Source organism: Calypte anna, chromosome 11 (assembly GCF_003957555.1).
Source record: "Calypte anna isolate BGI_N300 chromosome 11, bCalAnn1_v1.p, whole genome shotgun sequence".
NCBI classification, from domain to species: domain Eukaryota; kingdom Metazoa; phylum Chordata; class Aves; order Apodiformes; family Trochilidae; genus Calypte; species Calypte anna.
Genome location: NC_044257.1, coordinates 1,742,285 through 1,760,083, shown reverse-complemented (window position 1 = coordinate 1,760,083; position 17,799 = coordinate 1,742,285). Strand labels below are relative to the sequence as shown.

Sequence of the window (17,799 nt, the reverse complement as noted above, 5' to 3'; positions counted from 1 at the left end):
GGGTCCCAGGGTGGAGCAGGAGATCTGGAATATGCAGCCCATGCCTCGCCTGCAGCTCCTCTTTCCTCACCACTTGACTTCTCCAAAAGCCTCAGTCACTGCTGCAGGAAGGTCACAGCTACCAAGAGCCTGGAAAGAACATTTGGAAGCGTCACCAGGTAGTGGAAAACAGGTCCAAAGGTGGCTGTGCCGGGCAGTTTCCCAGTCTGGCGATGGTGAGTTTGGGATGGCTGAACCCGCGGATGGGAATCCCAAGCCCAACCTGGAGCTGCAGGGGGGAACACAGAAAAGCTCAGCTCCTGCCTGTACTTTCACCCAGGAGCCAGGAAGGAGGGCAGCCCCCGGCTCCCCGCAGCCCCCCGGCTCCCCGCAGCCCCTGGCACAGGGGTGCTCAGGGCTGAGGAACCACAGCTTGGGGCCGGGGCTCCCAAAGCCTCTTGCAGCCCCTCTGTCCCCTCCAAAGCAGCGCTCGGTGGGCCGGAGCCTCACAGTACAGAGCCGCGGTCCGAGGCAGGGCGGTGAGGAGGATCCGGAGATCCCCTCGGTGTCCCCCGCGGAGGGGCAGAACCCTCCAGACCCGTCCCCTCCCGTCCCCTCCCGGGGCTCCTAAAATGGCGGCGCCCAGCCCGGCTTCAGCCCGGCCGCGTCACGTGACCGCCGTGCCCCGCCATTGCATCAGCCGCGGGGAGAGGGGGGCGGGGCCGAGCGGGAGTGACAGCACCGGCAGCCAATCAGAACCCTCCGTAGCGCGGTGCGGCAGGGAGGGGCGGGGCGGAGCGGGCGCGGTGGCGGCGCCGGTGGCGCGGAGCGAGGGCGGCCGGGAGGTAACGGAGGGGACGGGGTTGGGGGTGAGAGGACCCGCCGGCTCTCGGCGGGAAGGGGGAGGCTTCCACGGCCCGCCCGGGACAAGGGGAGACGGATCGGGGATCATCCGGGAGAGAGGCGGTGCCCCGGTCTCCTCAGCCCGGGCCGCGGGGGTGGCTGTCACGCTGTCCCCGCTGTCCCCGCTGTCCCCGCTGTCCCCGCTGTCCCCCGCCTCTCCTTGGGCGTTTGAGAGCGGGTGGTGTCAGGGCTGAGGCCTCTGCGCAGGATCCTGCACTCCTGCCCTCTGCCACCCGCAAGCTGTGCCCGTGGGATGGGGTCCTGGCAGGAAAAGGTCCCGGGGATCCCGGGGATCCCGGTAGCTGACCGTGCTTTGAGCAGGGAGGGGGGACACGGTGGTTTATTCAGAGGTCATTTCCAACCTCAGTCATTCTCTGGTCTGGAGTTGAAGCACCCTGGGTGATTTTAGGCCGCTGCAGAGTTCAGTGTCCGGGGAAATTGGCATTTTAAAAATACCTTTTTTTGCCAGAAAAGGCAGCTGGGGAGTAGAAATGGGGGAGCAACTTTGGGTTGAGCTCGGCACCATTTGGGATGAACCAGGGGTTATACTGGGAAATCTGCAGGTTTCCAGTGGTGGTGGGGGGAACCTTTCAGGAGATGGAGGGAGGGAGGGAGGGAGGGAGGGAGAGGGAGGGATGGGTGGATGGAGGGGTGGTTCTGGTGTTCCTGCTGGAGCCCACCCCAGCTCTGAGCCCTGTTTGTCCCCTCAGCCTGCACCAGGGCTGTGCCTTCCACTCCCTGTGGTGTGAGTGAAGCCTCAGGATGGAATCCCCCCTGACAGCCAGCGAGATCCGGCAGCGGTTCATTGACTTCTTCAAGGAGAACAAGCACACCTATGTCCACTCCTCCTCTACCATACCTCTGGATGACCCCACGCTGCTCTTTGCCAATGCTGGTATGAACCAGGTAGGTTTCTTTCTGACTGAGATCCTTAGAAACCTCTCCTGCAGCAGTTGAAACTTGTGAGGGTGCTGGCAGAGCTGTTAGTGTGGGAAGTGATTGGTGTTTCCTCCATCTTCTGGTGGCAAAGAGGTGGGGGGGTGGCTGCTAGGGTCCTCTGTGCCCTCACAAAATTGGCAAGGGCACTGGGAGAGATTCTGGGCTGGCCATGCAGTGATGGGAGCTCTGCCAGTCCCTCTTCACTGACCCTTTGGATCACACAGGTGCCTAATGGCATCTTTAGAGTGTTTTGGGCTTGGCTGCTGGAGATCAAGACACAATTTTCACTGAGTTTTTGCACTCTGGTCAGTTGGGAATTAGTCTACCTACAATCCCTTTGGAAGTCCTGGAGTTTGGGGGGGTTCCAGGAATGCCTGTCTCTGAGTTTCAGGCAGTGCATGCAGGGTTGGGCCCCCAGGTTGGTGGCATCGTGATGTAGATGATGATTACTGCCTTGCTATGGCTTACAACCTTTGCAAACAGGCCCTTTGTGCCTCTCTTGATTCTCCTGTTTTCTTCCTTCTCAGTTCAAACCCATCTTCCTGAACACTATAGACCCCTCACACCCCTTTGCTAAACTGAGCAGAGCCACCAACACCCAGAAGTGCATCCGAGCAGGGGCAAGCACAACGACCTGGATGACGTGGGAAGGATGTCTACCACCACACCTTCTTTGAGATGCTGGTGCTGGGGTCCTGGTCCTTTGGGGATTATTTCAAGGTAAATTAGGCCAGGTCCAGCTCTGGATCTCTTGCCCCAAGTTAGCTGTCTCCAGGAACTCAGCAGAGCATTTGCTGAGAGGAAGGGGAGTATCTTGACACAGAGGTGTGCGTGGCTCCCTTGGAATAAGTGAGTTTGGAAGCTGCCTCACCCCTGCAAAAAGACTTTTAATGACTTAACCTTAAGATTAATTACTTAAGGTTATACAAAGCTGGTTATCTTGTTTGGAGTCTCACTAAAAAGTGGCTGTCCCTGAGCTGTGGGGACTTGCATGTGTTGTGTGGCCACGATGGACCTCAGAAGTGATTGTACAGTACCAACATCCAAATCCCAAACAATCAAACAATCCAACAATCCAAAATCTTGCCTGTGTAGGGTTCACGTTTGCCAAGATGATGTAAAGAATACATCAGAATTCAATGGCTTTTTTTAGGGCAGTGAACATACTAGCAGTGAAATCTGGAGAGCCATGTGAGATGTTTCCTGTGCCCTGTTCACTGCCTGGATTAATTCACTTCTTTCTCCTACCAGAAGTCTGAAAGTTTTTGGCTCTTTAGCTGCTGATACCTACAGTGGCCAGTACAGTGACTGCTGAAGAGAAACTCTCTTTGCATCCACTTGCTCATCTTTCCTTCTGCAGGAACTTGCTTGTAAAATGGCCCTGGACCTTCTCACCAAGGAGTTCAGCATCCCCATTGAAAGGCTCTATGTCACTTACTTTGGAGGAAATGAAGCAGCAGGACTGCAGCCAGACCTGGAGTGCAAGCAGATCTGGCTGAATTTGGGGTAAGGCATTTAGCTGAGGAAGGAGGGTGTTTGGGGTGAGTCATTTCCCTTTATTCAGAGGGTGGCACATGTGAGGTGGCAGAGCACAGGGAACAGGAGCTTTTCATAAAGTGTAACAAACCATGTTTGCAGGGTGCTGGAGCTGCACAGCAAAGCACTGGGATTAGAGAGATCTTTGTGCTGAGGTCTCTGTTGCAAGCTTCAGAACACAGAATGTGCCCTTCTGGTGTGTCCAGCCCAGTGCTGCCTCTGAGAGGAGCTGTGAAGGTGCCTTCCAGGGGAAGCAGGCACACTCCTGTTGTCATCCTCCTCTCCCAGCATCCACAGTCACTCCTGTGATGATCCCTCCCTAGAGGCTGATCCATCTCTTCCCTTTAGCCTCCCCTGGGGACCCTGCTCCTTCAGAGTTTGTCTGATTCTGTTTGGAAACTGTTGGGTTTTTCCAAATCTCAGTTGTAGTATCCCACCCAGCCTCATCCTCTCTAAACTGAAGAGTCCTCCTCTTTCTATACCCTTAGTTTTGGTTTCCCTGCTGTAAACCTTCACTGCATCCACCTCACTCCTCCTGAGATGAGGAAGTGAGAACCACACTCAGCATCTCCTCCATCTGGGGACAGTGTCAGATGCTGATGCTCCCCTGATCCTCCTCAAGCAGGGATCTTACCTTGCTCTGGCTCATTACCCTGACAGTTTCTCTGCTATCCAGGGAATCAGTGAGCTGAGATGTGTCTGTCCTTGGCTGGGGGAATTCTTACCTCACTGTCAGCCCCTGTTGTTCAATAGTTTTCCTCTTCCAGGCTGGCTGAGGGCAGGATCCTGCCTGGCAATATGAAGGATAACTTCTGGGAAATGGGAGACACAGGCCCCTGTGGCCCTTGCAGTGAGATCCACTATGACAGGATTGGGGACAGAGATGCTTCCCACCTGGTCAATCAGGATGACCCCAACGTCCTGGAGATCTGGAACCTGGTGTTCATCCAGTTCAACAGGTGAGCCAGACCTGCTCTCCCCCCCCAGCTGGAGTGCAGGGGATTGCTCAGACTCTGGGCACTCTTTTCCCTCTTGTCCAGGAGCTGTGCACTTTGTGGGCTCTGTCCCCTGACCCAGGAGCTGGGCACTTTGTGGGCTCTATCCCCTGACCCACCCTGCAGAAGGGGTCAGTCCCCCTGGCTTTGGGACAGGTTTGAAGGATTGTCTCAGTTCATCCACCAGGAATTCCATAGGGAATAAGTGCCATCCTGCCCTGGGTCTGTGACCCTGTCTTCTTGTCCTTGTGTCATAAATCTGGTGGAACAAAATTTCATGGGGATTTCATGGGAGATGGGGTTGCCCCTGCAGAGCCTCCTCCCATAACTGCTCATCTCTCTCTTGGTGTGGCTGGGCAGGGAAGCTGATGGGACACTGAAGCCTCTTCCCAAGAAAAGTATTGACACTGGGATGGGCCTGGAGAGGTTGGTCTCTGTGCTGCAGAACAAGATGTCCAACTATGACACTGACCTTTTCCTTCCTTACTTTGAAGCCATCCAAAAGGTATGAATTGGGAAGGCTGAGCCTGACCCAGCTGCATCCATTCCCTGAATCCCTGGGGAGATTATCCAGGCTGGTCAGACAGGGTGGTTATGTCCAGGACTCTGCTTTCCCAGCTGCTGTGAGCCTCCAGCTTTGTGCTTTGCTGAGGGTGACAGTACAGGCTGGCCTTGGGGCATGTATCTAGGGGAAATCATGGGGTAAGGAGTGGTGCAGCTTTCCCAGATATTTCCTATGAGCTGTCCTGGTGGTGCACTTCTTGGTCCCCCTGTGCCAAGCACCAGCTTTTTTCCATGTGATAAAGAGCTTGTGGTGATGCTGACCCAGAACTGGAGCTTGTCCTTCAGTCTCCCCACCTGGAACATGCTGAGCTGTAGAAAATCCCTTGGGAGAGGAGGCCTGTGGCACAAACCATGGCAGAACCAGTGTGCTAGTGCTGCATCTTCCTGGATGGGAGCCACGTTACCAGTGCTGGGAGCTCCAAGCCTTTTTTTGCTTCATGCAAGGGGCAGAGCTTCCTGGCTGCAGATTGTGCTGCAAACAAAATGCAGGGAAGGGAGCCCAGGCTCCTGCTGCCTCTGAGGGATGAGGTGCAGAGCTCCAGGATTGGAGCTGCCTCTTATTTTGGTGTTAAAGCCACAGACCTTGTCTGCCATGGTGCTGGTCAGCACTGTAACTGTCCCCTTTGACCAATGCTTTTTCTCTCCTCAATCCTCTCTCCTCCCTTCTCCTCCCTTCTCCCTTCACCCTTCTCCCTTCTCCTTTCTCTTTTCTCCTCTCTCCTCTCTCTCTCTCCTCTCTCTCTCCTCTGTCCCTTCTCCTCCCTTCTCCTCCCTTCTCCTCCCTTCTCCCTTCCTCCCCCCCTCCTCCTTTTCCTCCCTTTTCCTCCCTTTTCCTCCCTTTTCCTCCCTTTTCCTCCCTTCTCTTCTCTTCTCCTCTCTTTCTCTCTTCTCTTTCTCTCCCTCCTCTCTCCCTTTCCCCTCCCTCCCTCCCCTCCCCTCTGCTCTCCTCTCCTCTCTCTCTCTCCTTTTCAACTCTTTTTCCTCTCTCTTCTCTCTCCTCTGCCCTCTCCTCTCTGCCCTCTCCTCCCCACAGGGCACAGGTGCCAGGCCCTACCTGGGGCAGGTAGGTGCTGAGGATGCTGATGGTATTGACATGGCTTACCGGGTGCTGGCTGACCACGCACGGACCATCACCCTGGCCCTGTCTGATGGGGGCAGGCCTGACAACACTGGCAGGGGGTAAGAAGGGAGCTGCTGCAGTGCTGCTCTTCCCAGGCTGCTTCCTTAGGGCTCTGGGATCTCCCGTGTCTCTGGGATGTCTTTGGGTGCATCACAGGTTGCCCGAGGTGGCTGCCCCATCCCTGGCAGTGTCTCAGCCCAGGTTGGATGGGGCTTGGAGCAACCTGGGCTGGTGGGGAGGTGTCCTGCCCATGCAGGGGGTTGGACTGGATGAGCTTTAAGGTCCCTTCCAACCCAACCCAGTCTGTGATGCTGTGGTTCTGTCTGGAGCCTGGCACTTCACCTCTGGCTTGCTGCTGGCCTGAGCGAGTACTTGAGAGAAAATGTCAGAAGAGAACCCTGTGCTCCTGGGGTGGGTACAGGGAGGTGGATGCTGCTGGGACCCCCCTGGGCACAGGACAGAGGTGTGGTGTTTGCAGGAGGGGCTCTGCTCTGCCCTAGGTACGTGCTGAGGAGGATTCTCCGCCGGGCTGTGCGCTACTCCCACGAGAAGCTCAATGCCCCCAAGGGTTTCTTTGCTACCCTGGTTGATGTGGTGGTGCAGTCACTGGTAAGTTCTTGCCCCTCTTCACTGTCTCTGCTGAAGCCTTCCTTTCCTGAGGTGTGTGGATCTCCCTGCTGAAGGACTCATCCTCCTGGGTCTGCAGGGAGATGCCTTTCCTGAGCTGAAGAAGGACCCAGACATGGTGAAGGACATTATCAATGAGGAAGAGGATCAGTTCCTGAAAACACTCAGCAGAGGACGTCGCATCCTGGACAGGAAGATTCAGAGCCTGGGAGACAGTAAAATCATCCCTGGTAAGGCTGTGACTTCTGCCTGGGTGCACTTAAAGGCATTTATTATCTGGGACCAAGTCAGGCTCAGTTGGGGTGGGAACTGAGATGGTGGAAGGTGTGTGGGCAGCCAGAGTTTAAGTCAAACTTAAACAAAACTTAACAGCAAAAGACCTTTGCTCAGAGCTGGGCCATCCATCCATCTCTGCTCTGCCTAGAGTTAACTTGATGATGTTTCTAAGATGCCCAGACACAACGTGGTGGTGTGAATCTTGTGCTGCCAGAGGAGCTTTTCAGTGGTCCTGTTCACCAGATCTGTTTCCTATCCTTGGGTGGGATGGAGTCAGTCGGAGAGAGGGGACAGGGAGCAGTGTCCTGCAGGCAGGACAGTGTGCTGACTGCCCTGCTTTTTCCCTGCAGGTGACACTGCCTGGCTGCTGTATGACACCTATGGTTTTCCTGCTGATCTCACTGGGCTGATAGCAGAGGAGAAGGGCCTTGTTGTGGACATGGAGGGCTTTGAAGAAGAGCGGAGGAATGCACAGGTAGATAAGGGCTCCAGGAGAGCTGGTCTGGAAGTGGGCAGGGAGCATTCCCTTCTTTGCAGAGTGCTGTCAGGAGGCTCTGCTCCTTTCTACCAGGTCTGCTCACAGCCTGAGAGCCCCAGTGCCCTGTGAGAAAGACTGGGCATGTCTGGGGGAATGGTTTTAAGCTGCAAGACAGAAGATGTAGCTTGGGTATTAGGAAGAAATTATTCCTGTAAGGGTGATGAGACCCTTGCCCAGAGAGCTGTGACTGCCACACCCCTGGAAGTGTTCCACACAACCCCTGGTATGGGGCTTGGAGCAACCTGGTCTAGCAGGAGGTGCCCCTAAACCATGGTAGGGCTCCTTCCCTAGCAGAGCTTAAGGTGCCTTCCCACCCAAACCTCTCTGGATTCTGTGTCACCCAGTTGTTGTGGGACACATTCTTTTCTGGCAGCTGGGGCCAGGGTTTGGTCACTGACACTGCAAGGCTTGGGGCCTCCAGCTCAGCCTTCAGAGTTGGTGGAGTACTGGGATCACTGTTCCTCTTCTGACAGGGACTGGGTTCAGAACTTCCCTGCTGGAGGAGCAGTGTCCAGGCAGCTGCCAGCTTGGCTGCCTCTCCCAGCAGTTCTCTCCAACAGCAGAGTGGCATCAAGCAGGGGCTGGGTTCTTGCTGTGCCCTTGCTGGGGCTCCAGCCCATGCTGGGCTGCATGCTGGTGTCACTGGGACAGCCTGCTCTGGAGGCAGAGAAGATGGGAGCACTCCAGCTGCTGTGCAGGGCTTCCCAGGGCTTCCCTCTGAACCCAGGAGGTCTCAGGGATATGGGGAGGGGTGTGACCAGGCTGGTGTGCATGGGCCAGTGCTGAGGTGGGGGTTTCTCTAACTTGGTACCTGTCATTGGCAGCTCAAATCCCAAGGAAGGGTGCTGGTGGGGAGGACCTCCTCATGCTGGGACATCTATGCCATTGAAGGCTAAGGGCCCAAGGGCTGGAGGTGACTTGATGATTCACCAAAATACAGCTATGCTGCAGACCAGAGTGGAGCCTATGGTATGAAAAAAAAAACCCAAAACTCCAACATTTTGGGATTTATCTTCTTGTGCCAACCCTGTCCTGGCTTGTACCTCAAGCAAGGACCCTGCTGGCTCCCCTTTCCTGGGATGTGGAGGGTGGGAGTGGCAAGGTTGTGCCTGCTTATGCCAAAGGGAGCAGAAAAGCAGAGGAGGGGCTGCTGGAGGCTGCCCTGCTCTTCAGGTCCCTGGTTGCCAACCTGATCAGGGAGTCTTGAGGAAGGGGGTTCCTGTTCCCTGCACCTTTATGTCTCTGCACTCCTGGGTTTCCATTTCCCAGCTGCCCTTTTGGCCAGTGTCCACAGGAGGTCTGCACTTCCTGCTTTGGTCTGTCCTCTGGCTCTTGCTGCTAATTCTTTGCCTTGGTAGAGAGTCAGGAGGCCCCAGGCTTTGTAGCAGCACACATGCTGACTTCTTCTGCATAGGTGTTGGAAGGCAGCACCATCCTTGGAGAGCACAGAATGAAATTCCCTCCTATCCAACTAATGGTTGCCCTGGTTCCTTCTCCTTCCCCCTGGGAATGTAGCTCCATGAGCTCTGTAACAGCTGGGAGGTCTTGCTGTGAAGTTCTGCTCCCATGTGGTGCCTACAAGGTTTCTCCTCTTTTGCTGACACTGCAGATTTTGGGAGCCTCGTGGCCACAGTGAAAAGCCATCCGCAGGGAGAAGGAAGTTTGTGAGGAGGCATCCACTGGCCAGGAATGTGGGATACGTGCTGGACCGGACCTGTTTCTACGCTGAGCAGGGGGGGCAGATCTATGACCAGGGCTACATGGTCAAGGACGATGACAGCAGGGAGGATGTGAGTCAGCCTGAGGGCCTCCAGGAGGCTGGGGGCTGAGCTGGGCTGTGCAGAGATGGAGAAAGGGCTGAGCACAGTGTCCTGCCCGTGGCAGATGTCAGTGTTGCATCTGACATGGTTCCCCTCCAGGCACTCACTGTGGCACAGATGGGATGGGTTTTGTTCCCTCGCTGCTTGGGACCTGAGCTCTGTGCTGTCACCAGAAGGTGGGTGGTGAGAGCCTGCAGTGGTGGGCTGGGGTTGCTGTGAGAGGGGCAGTGCTGCAGAGGTGATGGGGGCTGAGGTGGGGGAACAGGCCCCAGCTCTGCTGTGCCCCATGACCTTTCATGCTCCTCTGTGCTTTGTGGTCCCCTGTGCTGTGCCTGGGGAACACTCAGCTTTCTCCTGTTGCATGCAACCAGCCTGGCTCCACACCTTTCCAGCTGCAGCTCAGACCTCTGGCCTTGCCTCTGCCTCCCCTTGGCCTCTGCCCCTGCTCACTGGGTGCTTTTTCCTCTTGCACAGAGAACAGAATTCACAGTGAAGAACGTGCAGGTCCGAGGTGGTTACGTGCTTCACATGGGAACTCTGTATTGGAAGCTTGACAAGTAGGAGATCAGGTCCACCTGTCCATTGATGAGGTGAGTTCAGACATGGGGGTAACAGACCAGCCTCATCTTTTTCCCTGGATTTTGCCTCATTTCCATCCATGTCACTTGAGTGGCTTGAGGTTGGGGGTCTCCTTGGTGACCAAGATGCCAGCAAGGAGTGTGACCCTGCCAGCCTCCTGCTTGGCACCTGCCCTCCCCTGTGGCAAGTGGCACCTGCCTGGCTCAGAGCCATGCTCCCTGGGTTTAGCTGGCCAGTTTGGGTCATGGCTGGAAGGTGGAGGAGACCTGGTGCTCCACTGCCTCGTGGTGACAGCAGAGAGCCTGAGCTACCTGCCCTGCTCCAGCCGTGGCTTCCGTGGGCTTCAGCCTGCTCAGTGAGTGCTGGGATGAGGCTCCTCTGCAAAAGGTGTTTCCCTTCCCTGTAGAGGTGATGCCTGAGCAAGAGGGAAAGCTCCCACTCCCTGCTGAGTGCCTCTGTGTAGAATCACAAAATGCATTGTTGATTAGAAAAGACCCTGAGATCATCAGGTCCAACTGTTAACCCAGCACTGCCAAGGCCACCACTGCCCCATGTCCCCAGGCACCACACCTACACAGCTCTGAAACTCCTCCAGAGATGGGAAACTCCACCACTGCCCTGGGCAGCCTGTGCCGGGGTCTCCCAACCCTTTCTGGAAAGAAATTGTTCCTAATGTTCAATTTGAAACTCCTCTGGCACATCTTGAGGCCATTTCCTCTTTATTTATTGCATGGAAGAAGGGATTGACTCCCCTTTGCTCCAAACCTCCTTCCAGGTGGTTGTAAAGAATGAGAAGGTCTCCCTCAGCCTCCTTTTCTCCATCCCTCAGCTGCGATTTCTGCTCCAGGCCCTTCCCCAGCTCCATTACTCTTTTCTGAACCTACTTCAGCCCCTCAATGTCCTTGAGGGGCCCAAAAACTGACCCCAGCATTTGGGGTGCAGCCTCACCAATGCTCAGGGCCTCTCTCCAGACAAATCCCATAATGGCACTGCCAGGGAAAAGCCATGCCCAGATTTGGTGAGGAATCTCCTGCCCCTTGGCAGGGGCTCCAAGGCAAGCAAGCACGGGGAGCTGTTTCAGTTCTCCTGAGCTGGCTCTGCTTTTCCCTGGAAGAAAACTTGCCCTCTGTTGTGGTGCTGGAGTTGATCTTGGCTCCATGGTGCAGTCCCCCACCTAAGAGTGAGTCTCTCCCTCCCTCAGGCCCGTCGGGTCCCCCACCCATGAGCAACCACACAAGCCACCCACGTCCTCAACTTCGCCCTGCGCTCCGTGCTGGGGGATGCTGAGCAGAGAGGGTCCCTGGTAGCACCCGACAGGCTCCGCTTCGACTTCACTGCCAAGGGAGCCCTCTCTGCCCCAGGAGATCAAGAAAGTGGAAGGCATTGCCAACCAGATGATCGAGGAGGCAAAGGTGGGTGGGTAATACTCGGGGAAAAAAAGGGAGCAGGACTCAAGGTTTTGGGATATTGGATAATTTGGGAGAAACTTTTTACAGAGAGGGTGATCAGGCATTGGAATGGGCTGCCCAGGGAAGTAGTGGATTCTCCGTGTCTGGAGATCTTTCCAAAGAGCCTGGATGTGGCACTGAGTGCCATGGGCTGGAACCACGGGGGAGTGGATCAAGGGTTGGACTTGGTGATCTCAAAGGTCCTTTCCAACCCGGCTGATTCTGTGGGATTCTGATTCTGTGGGATGCTGGGACTTCGGTCCAGTGGGACCTTGCTGAGCTGCTGAGGCAGTGCTGTGAGAATTTTTGGAGCCTCAGAGTGTTCTGAGTGGGAAAACTCCACGCACGTGGCTGCATTTGTTGTGTTAAGACCTCCTTAGGGTCACAGAGTCACGGAATGGTTCTTGGAAAAGCCTTTAAGATCATTGAGTCCAACCATTAACCCAACTCTCCCAAGTCCTGTGCTAAGCCATATTCCTAAACAGTACATTTGAATGTCTTTTAAACACCTTCAGGGATGGTGATTCACCCACCTCCCTGGGCAGCCTGCTCCAGTGTTTTATTACCCTTTCAGTGCAGAAATTTCTTGTAATAACCAACTTAAACCTCCCCTGGTGCAATTTGAGGCCCTTTCCTCTTGTTCTGCTGCTTGTTACTAGGGAGATGAGTCCAACCTCCCCTTGCTCCAGCTTCCTTTGCAGGGAGCTGCAGAGAAGGTTTCCCACTCAGGGTTGGAGTGGTTCTGTGTCACATTAGTGTGACATTAGTCACATTAGTGACTGCTCTGCTGTCACATTAGTGACAAATGTCAAGAAGTTTTGGCAGCGTAGTTTTTAGCTGGCCTGGCTGGGTTTCCAGTGCACCCCCTGATTCCTCAGGGATGTGTCCTCAGTGGTGAAAGAATTGCTCTGTTTGGTTCCAGCCCTGTGTCAGGACAGCCCCAGGAACTGTGAAAACGGGGCAGCTGTCTGTGGCTTTGGGATCCCTGAAGCTCAGCAAATCCCAAACTTCCCTGCTGGGGTCTTTTAGAGGAAGTCTTCAGGGAATGTGGGCTCAGCTGGTGTCTGACCTGTGTCTCTGTCTTGTCCTCTGCAGCCTGTGTATGCCAAGAACTGTCCTCTGGCAGCAGCCAAAGCTATCCAAGGACTCCGGGCAGTTTTTGAGGAGACTTATCCCGACCCTGTCCGTGTGGTCTCCATAGGCATCCCTGTGGAGGACCTCCTGGCTGATCCCTCAGGCCCAGGAGGCTCCCTGACCTCTGTGGAGTTCTGTGGAGGGACGTGAGTATCTGGAGAGTCCATGCCAAGTGGGAGGGGGCTGGAAAGCATCTGCTGAGGAACCTGAGTGGCTGTGGGTGTGCACGGAGCCACAGCCAGGGCAGAGCTGGAGGTGGAGATGGTGCCAATGTGCCTTGTCCTGAGCCAAGCTGTGTGTCCAGTCAGCCTTTGCCAGCAGGGAAATTGCCTCCCTGCTCTCCTTACCCACTCCAGCAGCACTGGGAACACAGCTCTTGCCCCCCTGTTGTTTTGCTTTTAGTGGTTTAGGGGGGGTTCTCTGCCTGTCCCCACAATTGCTGTGTCTGTGCTTTTCTTGTTTACACACTGATTCCCACTGAGGTGAGAGGTGGACTCCTAACTCTCTCTTGTTGTGGGTCTTTCTGGGTTCTTTCTGAAGGCACTTGCAGAACTCCAGTCACGCTGGGCCCTTTGTGATTGTTTCAGAAGAAGCAATTGCTAAAGGCATCAGGAGGATAGTTGCAGTCACTGGGGCTGAAGCACGGAAGGTAAGAGAGGGAGGAGACCTTTCTCTGAAATCCCACATATTAACCCTGTGCTAAGGTGCCTTGCCTTCAGATTTCCCCAATATCCCCCCTTGGGATACTGAGCACTGGGGATCAGAGGGATTGATCACTGGGGATCAGCCTGAGTGTCAGAGGGATTCAGGGGGGAGGAGGCTGTGCTGGAGGGCTCTTGCTGTGCTGCAGCAGGAGGAGAGGGCTGGGAGGGAAGGGGGAGAAGTCCTGGCTGTAGCTGTTGTCTTAGGATGGCCCAGGGTGGGTCCCTGCAGGTTTAACTTGGGTTGTTCTGCAGAATGGGGCTGCTGCTCAGGGGCTTTGGAGCTGGCAAGGCTGGGAAGGGGAGCTGTGCAGTCAGAATCCAGTTGTCTGCCACAGGAAACAGATGAGTCCTGGGCTGGTGCTTCCTAGAGTGGGAGAAAGGGCTTGGTGAGGTGGTGGGGTTTTCTTTTTGGAGGGACTCAGCATTCCTTCTGGCAAAAGAGAGTCTGGGGGCCTGTGTGGCAGCATTACACCCTGTTTCTTATCAAGTGCTGCCTGCTCTGGCTCTGCTTCTTCCCGAGGAGTTCCTGAACTTCATCCTGGGGCTGCAGTGTTTCTCAGCCCCTCTCATGGTTGTGGCCAAGAGCCCAGCCTGCTCAATCCTAAATCTCCCCTCCTGACTTAACCCAGGTTGTGTTTCTCTAGGCCCTCAGGAAAGTTGACAGCCTCAGGAAAGTGCTTCTCAGCCCTGGAGGCCAAGGTCAAGTGCAGACAGCTCCCAACAAGGATGTGCAGAAGGAGATCACAGATCTCAGTGAGGTGAGGATGGTAGCAGTGCTCTGCCTTCCCAAAGCAAACAGAACCTTGATGGCTGGCACTGGGTGGTGGTCAGGAGGCCCAGGTTCAGCTTCCTGATCTTGGTGCTGCCTGAGGGTGTCAGGTTCTCAAAGAGGACAAGAGCTCAGTGAGCTCTGCCACTTGAGACATTTGAGGTTCCTGAGTGTGGTGCAGCATCTCCTGCCTCCAGCCACGCTCACTGGTGTAGCTCTGACCCTCCCCACCCACTCCTGTTTTGCAGACAGTGGCCACTGCTGTTATCCCCACAGTGGCAGAAAGATGAACTGAGGGAGGCTGTTAAAGCACTGAAGAAAGTTATGGATGACCTGGACCGAGCAAGCAAAGCTGACATCCAGAAACGAGTGAGCCCTGGGTGGGAATGAAGGAGAAGGTGGGAGGACTGTGGGAGGATTCCCTTGGGTCTAGTGTGGAAGAGAGCTGAGCTGTGGGGCTGGCAGTGTGGCCACCCAGTCCCTGCTGCCTCCCAGGGCATGGGGAAAGAGCTGGCAGTGTGTCCTGGAAGTTGGGGTGCTCTGGGTGCAGGATATGGGTGGTGCTTGGTTCTTGCTCATGGATCCCAGTGGTGTTTTTTTTTCCTGGGGGAGGAATCCCACCCAGCACTGCTGCTACCACACACTTGCCTGCCAACACATTTTATTTCTGGGTCTGGGTCTGCTCCCAGCTGGACCATGGGTGTGCTGGGGCTCCTCAGGGGCCTCTGGGACCTGCAGGGAAGTTCCAGCCAGGTGGTTCTTGTGTCCATATGCAACGTGTAGGCTCTAGCATCTGACCACTATTGTCCTCAGGTGCTTGAGAAGACCAAGCAAGTCATAGAGAGTCACCCTAACCAGCCACTGGTCATCATGGAAATGGAAAGTGGAGCCTCAGCAAAGGTAAGGGAAGCTGAGGTCTCCTCCACAACCTTCCTTGTGCCTGAGGAGCAGCTTGGAGGGCTCTGTTTGCTTGGGGAGGTGGTGCTGTGTCACTGAGCTGTTTGTCTTGTTACCTGCCAGCCCTGAGATGCAAGTGGTGAAGAGGGGGAGGACCACAGGGGCACGCTCCTGGACTTACCCCATGAGTTTCCAGGGATGGAGGGGTAGTCTTGACCATCTGCTGAGCTGCCAGACCTGGTGGTGGATAGGGACCACAACAGAAATCACACTGTGAGCTGGGTAGGGCTCATCCAGCAGCAGTCACCACACTAAGCTGTAACAACTGTCAACAGCAGCTCTGCCAAGCCACAGAAGTCCTGGTGCTTGTGGCCACTGCAGGTCTGCTCTGGGAAGCCTGTCTTGGGCTGTGTGGGAGGACAGGCCTGGCCCAGGGAGCTGCTCCCCACCTCCTGGGCATGGTCTGCTGCAGCAAGGTTTGGATTCTTCTCCAGCCAGGGCTGAAACTCCTCCTTCCCTCCTCCAGGCACAAGTGGTTTCTTTCTGAGCATTTTCTGTTGTGACTCAGAGTTCTCTCCTGTGCCCTGTGCAGCAACCTGGGGTGGGGGTGTGGGTGTCCCCTGGGTTGGACCACCCAGGGTTTCATTCCTGTTTCAGTTTCAACTCCAGGAATCTTGGAGCCCATCCTGCTCACAGATGCCTGCTGGCTCTCTGGGGCTGTCCCCCTGCCCATGGTGTGGGTGCTTCTGCTCCCAGTGGGTGCCAGGGCAGTGTTCTCCCTTCTCACCCACCCAGCTGGGGGGTGGGGGTGCCAGCAGCCCAGGGAGCTGTGTGTTCCCCACCCAGGTAAAGCAGCCCTGCTCTGCCCCTGGAGCTCTCTGCTGCCAATGCAAACAAAGGGTGAGGGTCTCCCTGGGAACAGTGGGATGTGTGGCAGTCTCCTGGTTCCCCCAGGCTGCCTGCTGTGTCTGGTAAGCTGTGCAGCTTCTTCATGCTGCGTTTGAGTCCTCCTGACTCACTGCAGAGCAGCTGCTCCCTCCTGCTTCCTCCCACCAGCCCAGGTTGCTCCAAGCCCCATCCAACCTGGACTTGGACACTTCCAGGGATGGGGCAGCCACAGCTTCTCTGGGCCAGTGTCTCACCACCCTCACAGGACAGAATTTCTTCCTACTGTCCTAATCTCCTCTGTTCAAGTTAAAAACCATTTCCCATTGTCCTGTCACTCCACACCTTTTGTAAGAAGCCCCTCCCCAGCTTTCCTGCAGCCCCTTCAGGCACTGGAAGGTGCACTAGGGTCTCCCTGGAGCCTTCTCCAGGTGAGAAACCCCCCAGCTCTGTTTCCTTCCTGTGCTGGGAACCCCAGAGCTGGACCCAGTACTGTAGGGTGGGCTCAGAAGGCCAGAGTACAGGGGGAGAATCTCTTGCCCTGCTGGTCACACTGCTGGGGATGCAGCCCAGCACAGAGTTGGCTTTCTGGGCTCCCAGGGCACCTTGCCAGCTCATGTTGAGCTTCTTATCAATAAACACCCCCAACTCCTTTTCTTCAGGGCTGTTCTTAGTCAGTTCTCCACCCAGCCTGCAATTGTGGTTGGGATTGCCCTGACCCAGGTGCAGGACCTTCCACTTGGCCTTGTTGAGTTTGTTGGCACGGGGTCACCTCTCCAGGTCCCTCTGGATGGCTTTCCTTCTCTCCATCATGCTGACCACACCTCACAGCTTGGTGTTATCAGCAAACCTGCTGAGGCTGCATTCAATCCCACTCTCTGTGTCACTGACAAAGGTGTGAAACACCCAGTTTCAGTCCCAGTACAGCTCTGGGGGGAAAGCCACACATCAGTGGTGTCAGGAATGCTCAGTGTAACAGAAACCCAGCTCCCTGAGGTTCCCCTGCCAGGTGAGAGTGTGGGGCAGGTGTGCTGCAATGACTTTGTCCTTCTACAGGCTCTGAATGAATCTCTGAAGCTCTTCAAGACTCACTCCCCCCAGACTGCCACCATGCTCTTTGCTGTAGATAATGAAGCTGGCAGGATCACTTGCCTGTGTCAAGTGCCCCAGGTAACTGCTGAGACTCCTCCTGCCTTGCCCTGAGCCTCCAGGCAGCAACTTAACATCATAAATTCTTCTGGGGGAGGCAAGAGCTATGACTCTGGTGCTTCAGGTTATCTGCTTCAGGCTGGGTGGGAGAGGTGTTGTGGTCTGCAAACAGGGAAGGAGGAAGAGTCAAGAAGTAGTGCTGGTGTGTGCCTTGGGCCATACTCTTCTCCAGGAGGTGCCTCTGGAAGAGCTTGGTCATAGAAATCACGGAGTTGTTTTGATCGCAAAAGACCCTAAAGATTATTAAGTCCAACCATTAACCCAACATGGGCAAGGCCACCACTAAACCCTCAGCACCATGTCTACATGGCTTGGAAATCCCTCTAGGCCAGAGCCTGACAATCCTTCCTGTGAAGAAATTGTTTCTAAACCTCCCCTGGCACCACCCCCCTTTTGGTTCAGCTTCCTTTGGGGTCAATGAAGAGCAAGAAAGTGCCACCAAGCCATGTCCCTAAGCTCCACATCTTCACCTGCTGTACCCCACTCAGGGACCCTTCTCCCTCACTGCTGGTGGGGTTGAGGTCACGCCACCACCTCACTTTAATTTCTTTGTTCTTTTTTGGTGCCCAGGAGACCGCAAACAAGGGCCTGAAGGCCAGCCTGTGGGTGCAGGAGGTGTCTGGCTTGATGGACGGCAAGGGTGGCGGGAAGGACATCTCGGCGCAGGCGACGGGCAAGAACGTGGGGTGCTTGCAGGAGGCCCTGAAACTGGCCACGGACTTTGCCAGGCTGCGGCTGGGCGAGCTGAAGAACTGATAGCGGAGGGGTGGGGGTGTCACTGTCACCTCCCTCTCCTCCTTCCCTGCTTTCTGCAGAGCCTCCACCTTACGCGTTCCCATCAATAAAGGCCGTGCTGCCCTGCGCCCCGACGCCTCCT

General features: G+C 55.6%; 1 protein-coding gene across 1 annotated transcript; it reads left to right on the top strand.

The window, feature by feature from the left end:
• The first annotated feature begins 770 nt into the window (after nt 1-770).
• AARS1 (alanyl-tRNA synthetase 1) lies at nt 771-17,791 on the top strand. The gene is given in 28 exon segments (XM_030458094.1): nt 771-824; nt 1,593-1,788; nt 2,349-2,436; nt 2,439-2,462; nt 2,465-2,541; nt 3,182-3,327; nt 4,125-4,316; nt 4,713-4,857; nt 5,950-6,095; nt 6,537-6,645; nt 6,743-6,893; nt 7,290-7,414; nt 8,302-8,446; nt 9,087-9,112; nt 9,114-9,176; nt 9,178-9,267; nt 9,772-9,849; nt 9,852-9,887; nt 11,078-11,233; nt 11,235-11,288; nt 12,420-12,604; nt 12,999-13,107; nt 13,807-13,920; nt 14,180-14,200; nt 14,202-14,300; nt 14,745-14,831; nt 16,770-16,883; nt 17,493-17,791. Coding segments are annotated over 27 exon segments (2,910 nt in total). The 5' UTR covers nt 771-824; nt 1,593-1,644; the 3' UTR covers nt 17,679-17,791.
• Nucleotides 17,792-17,799: the final 8 nt, after the last annotated feature.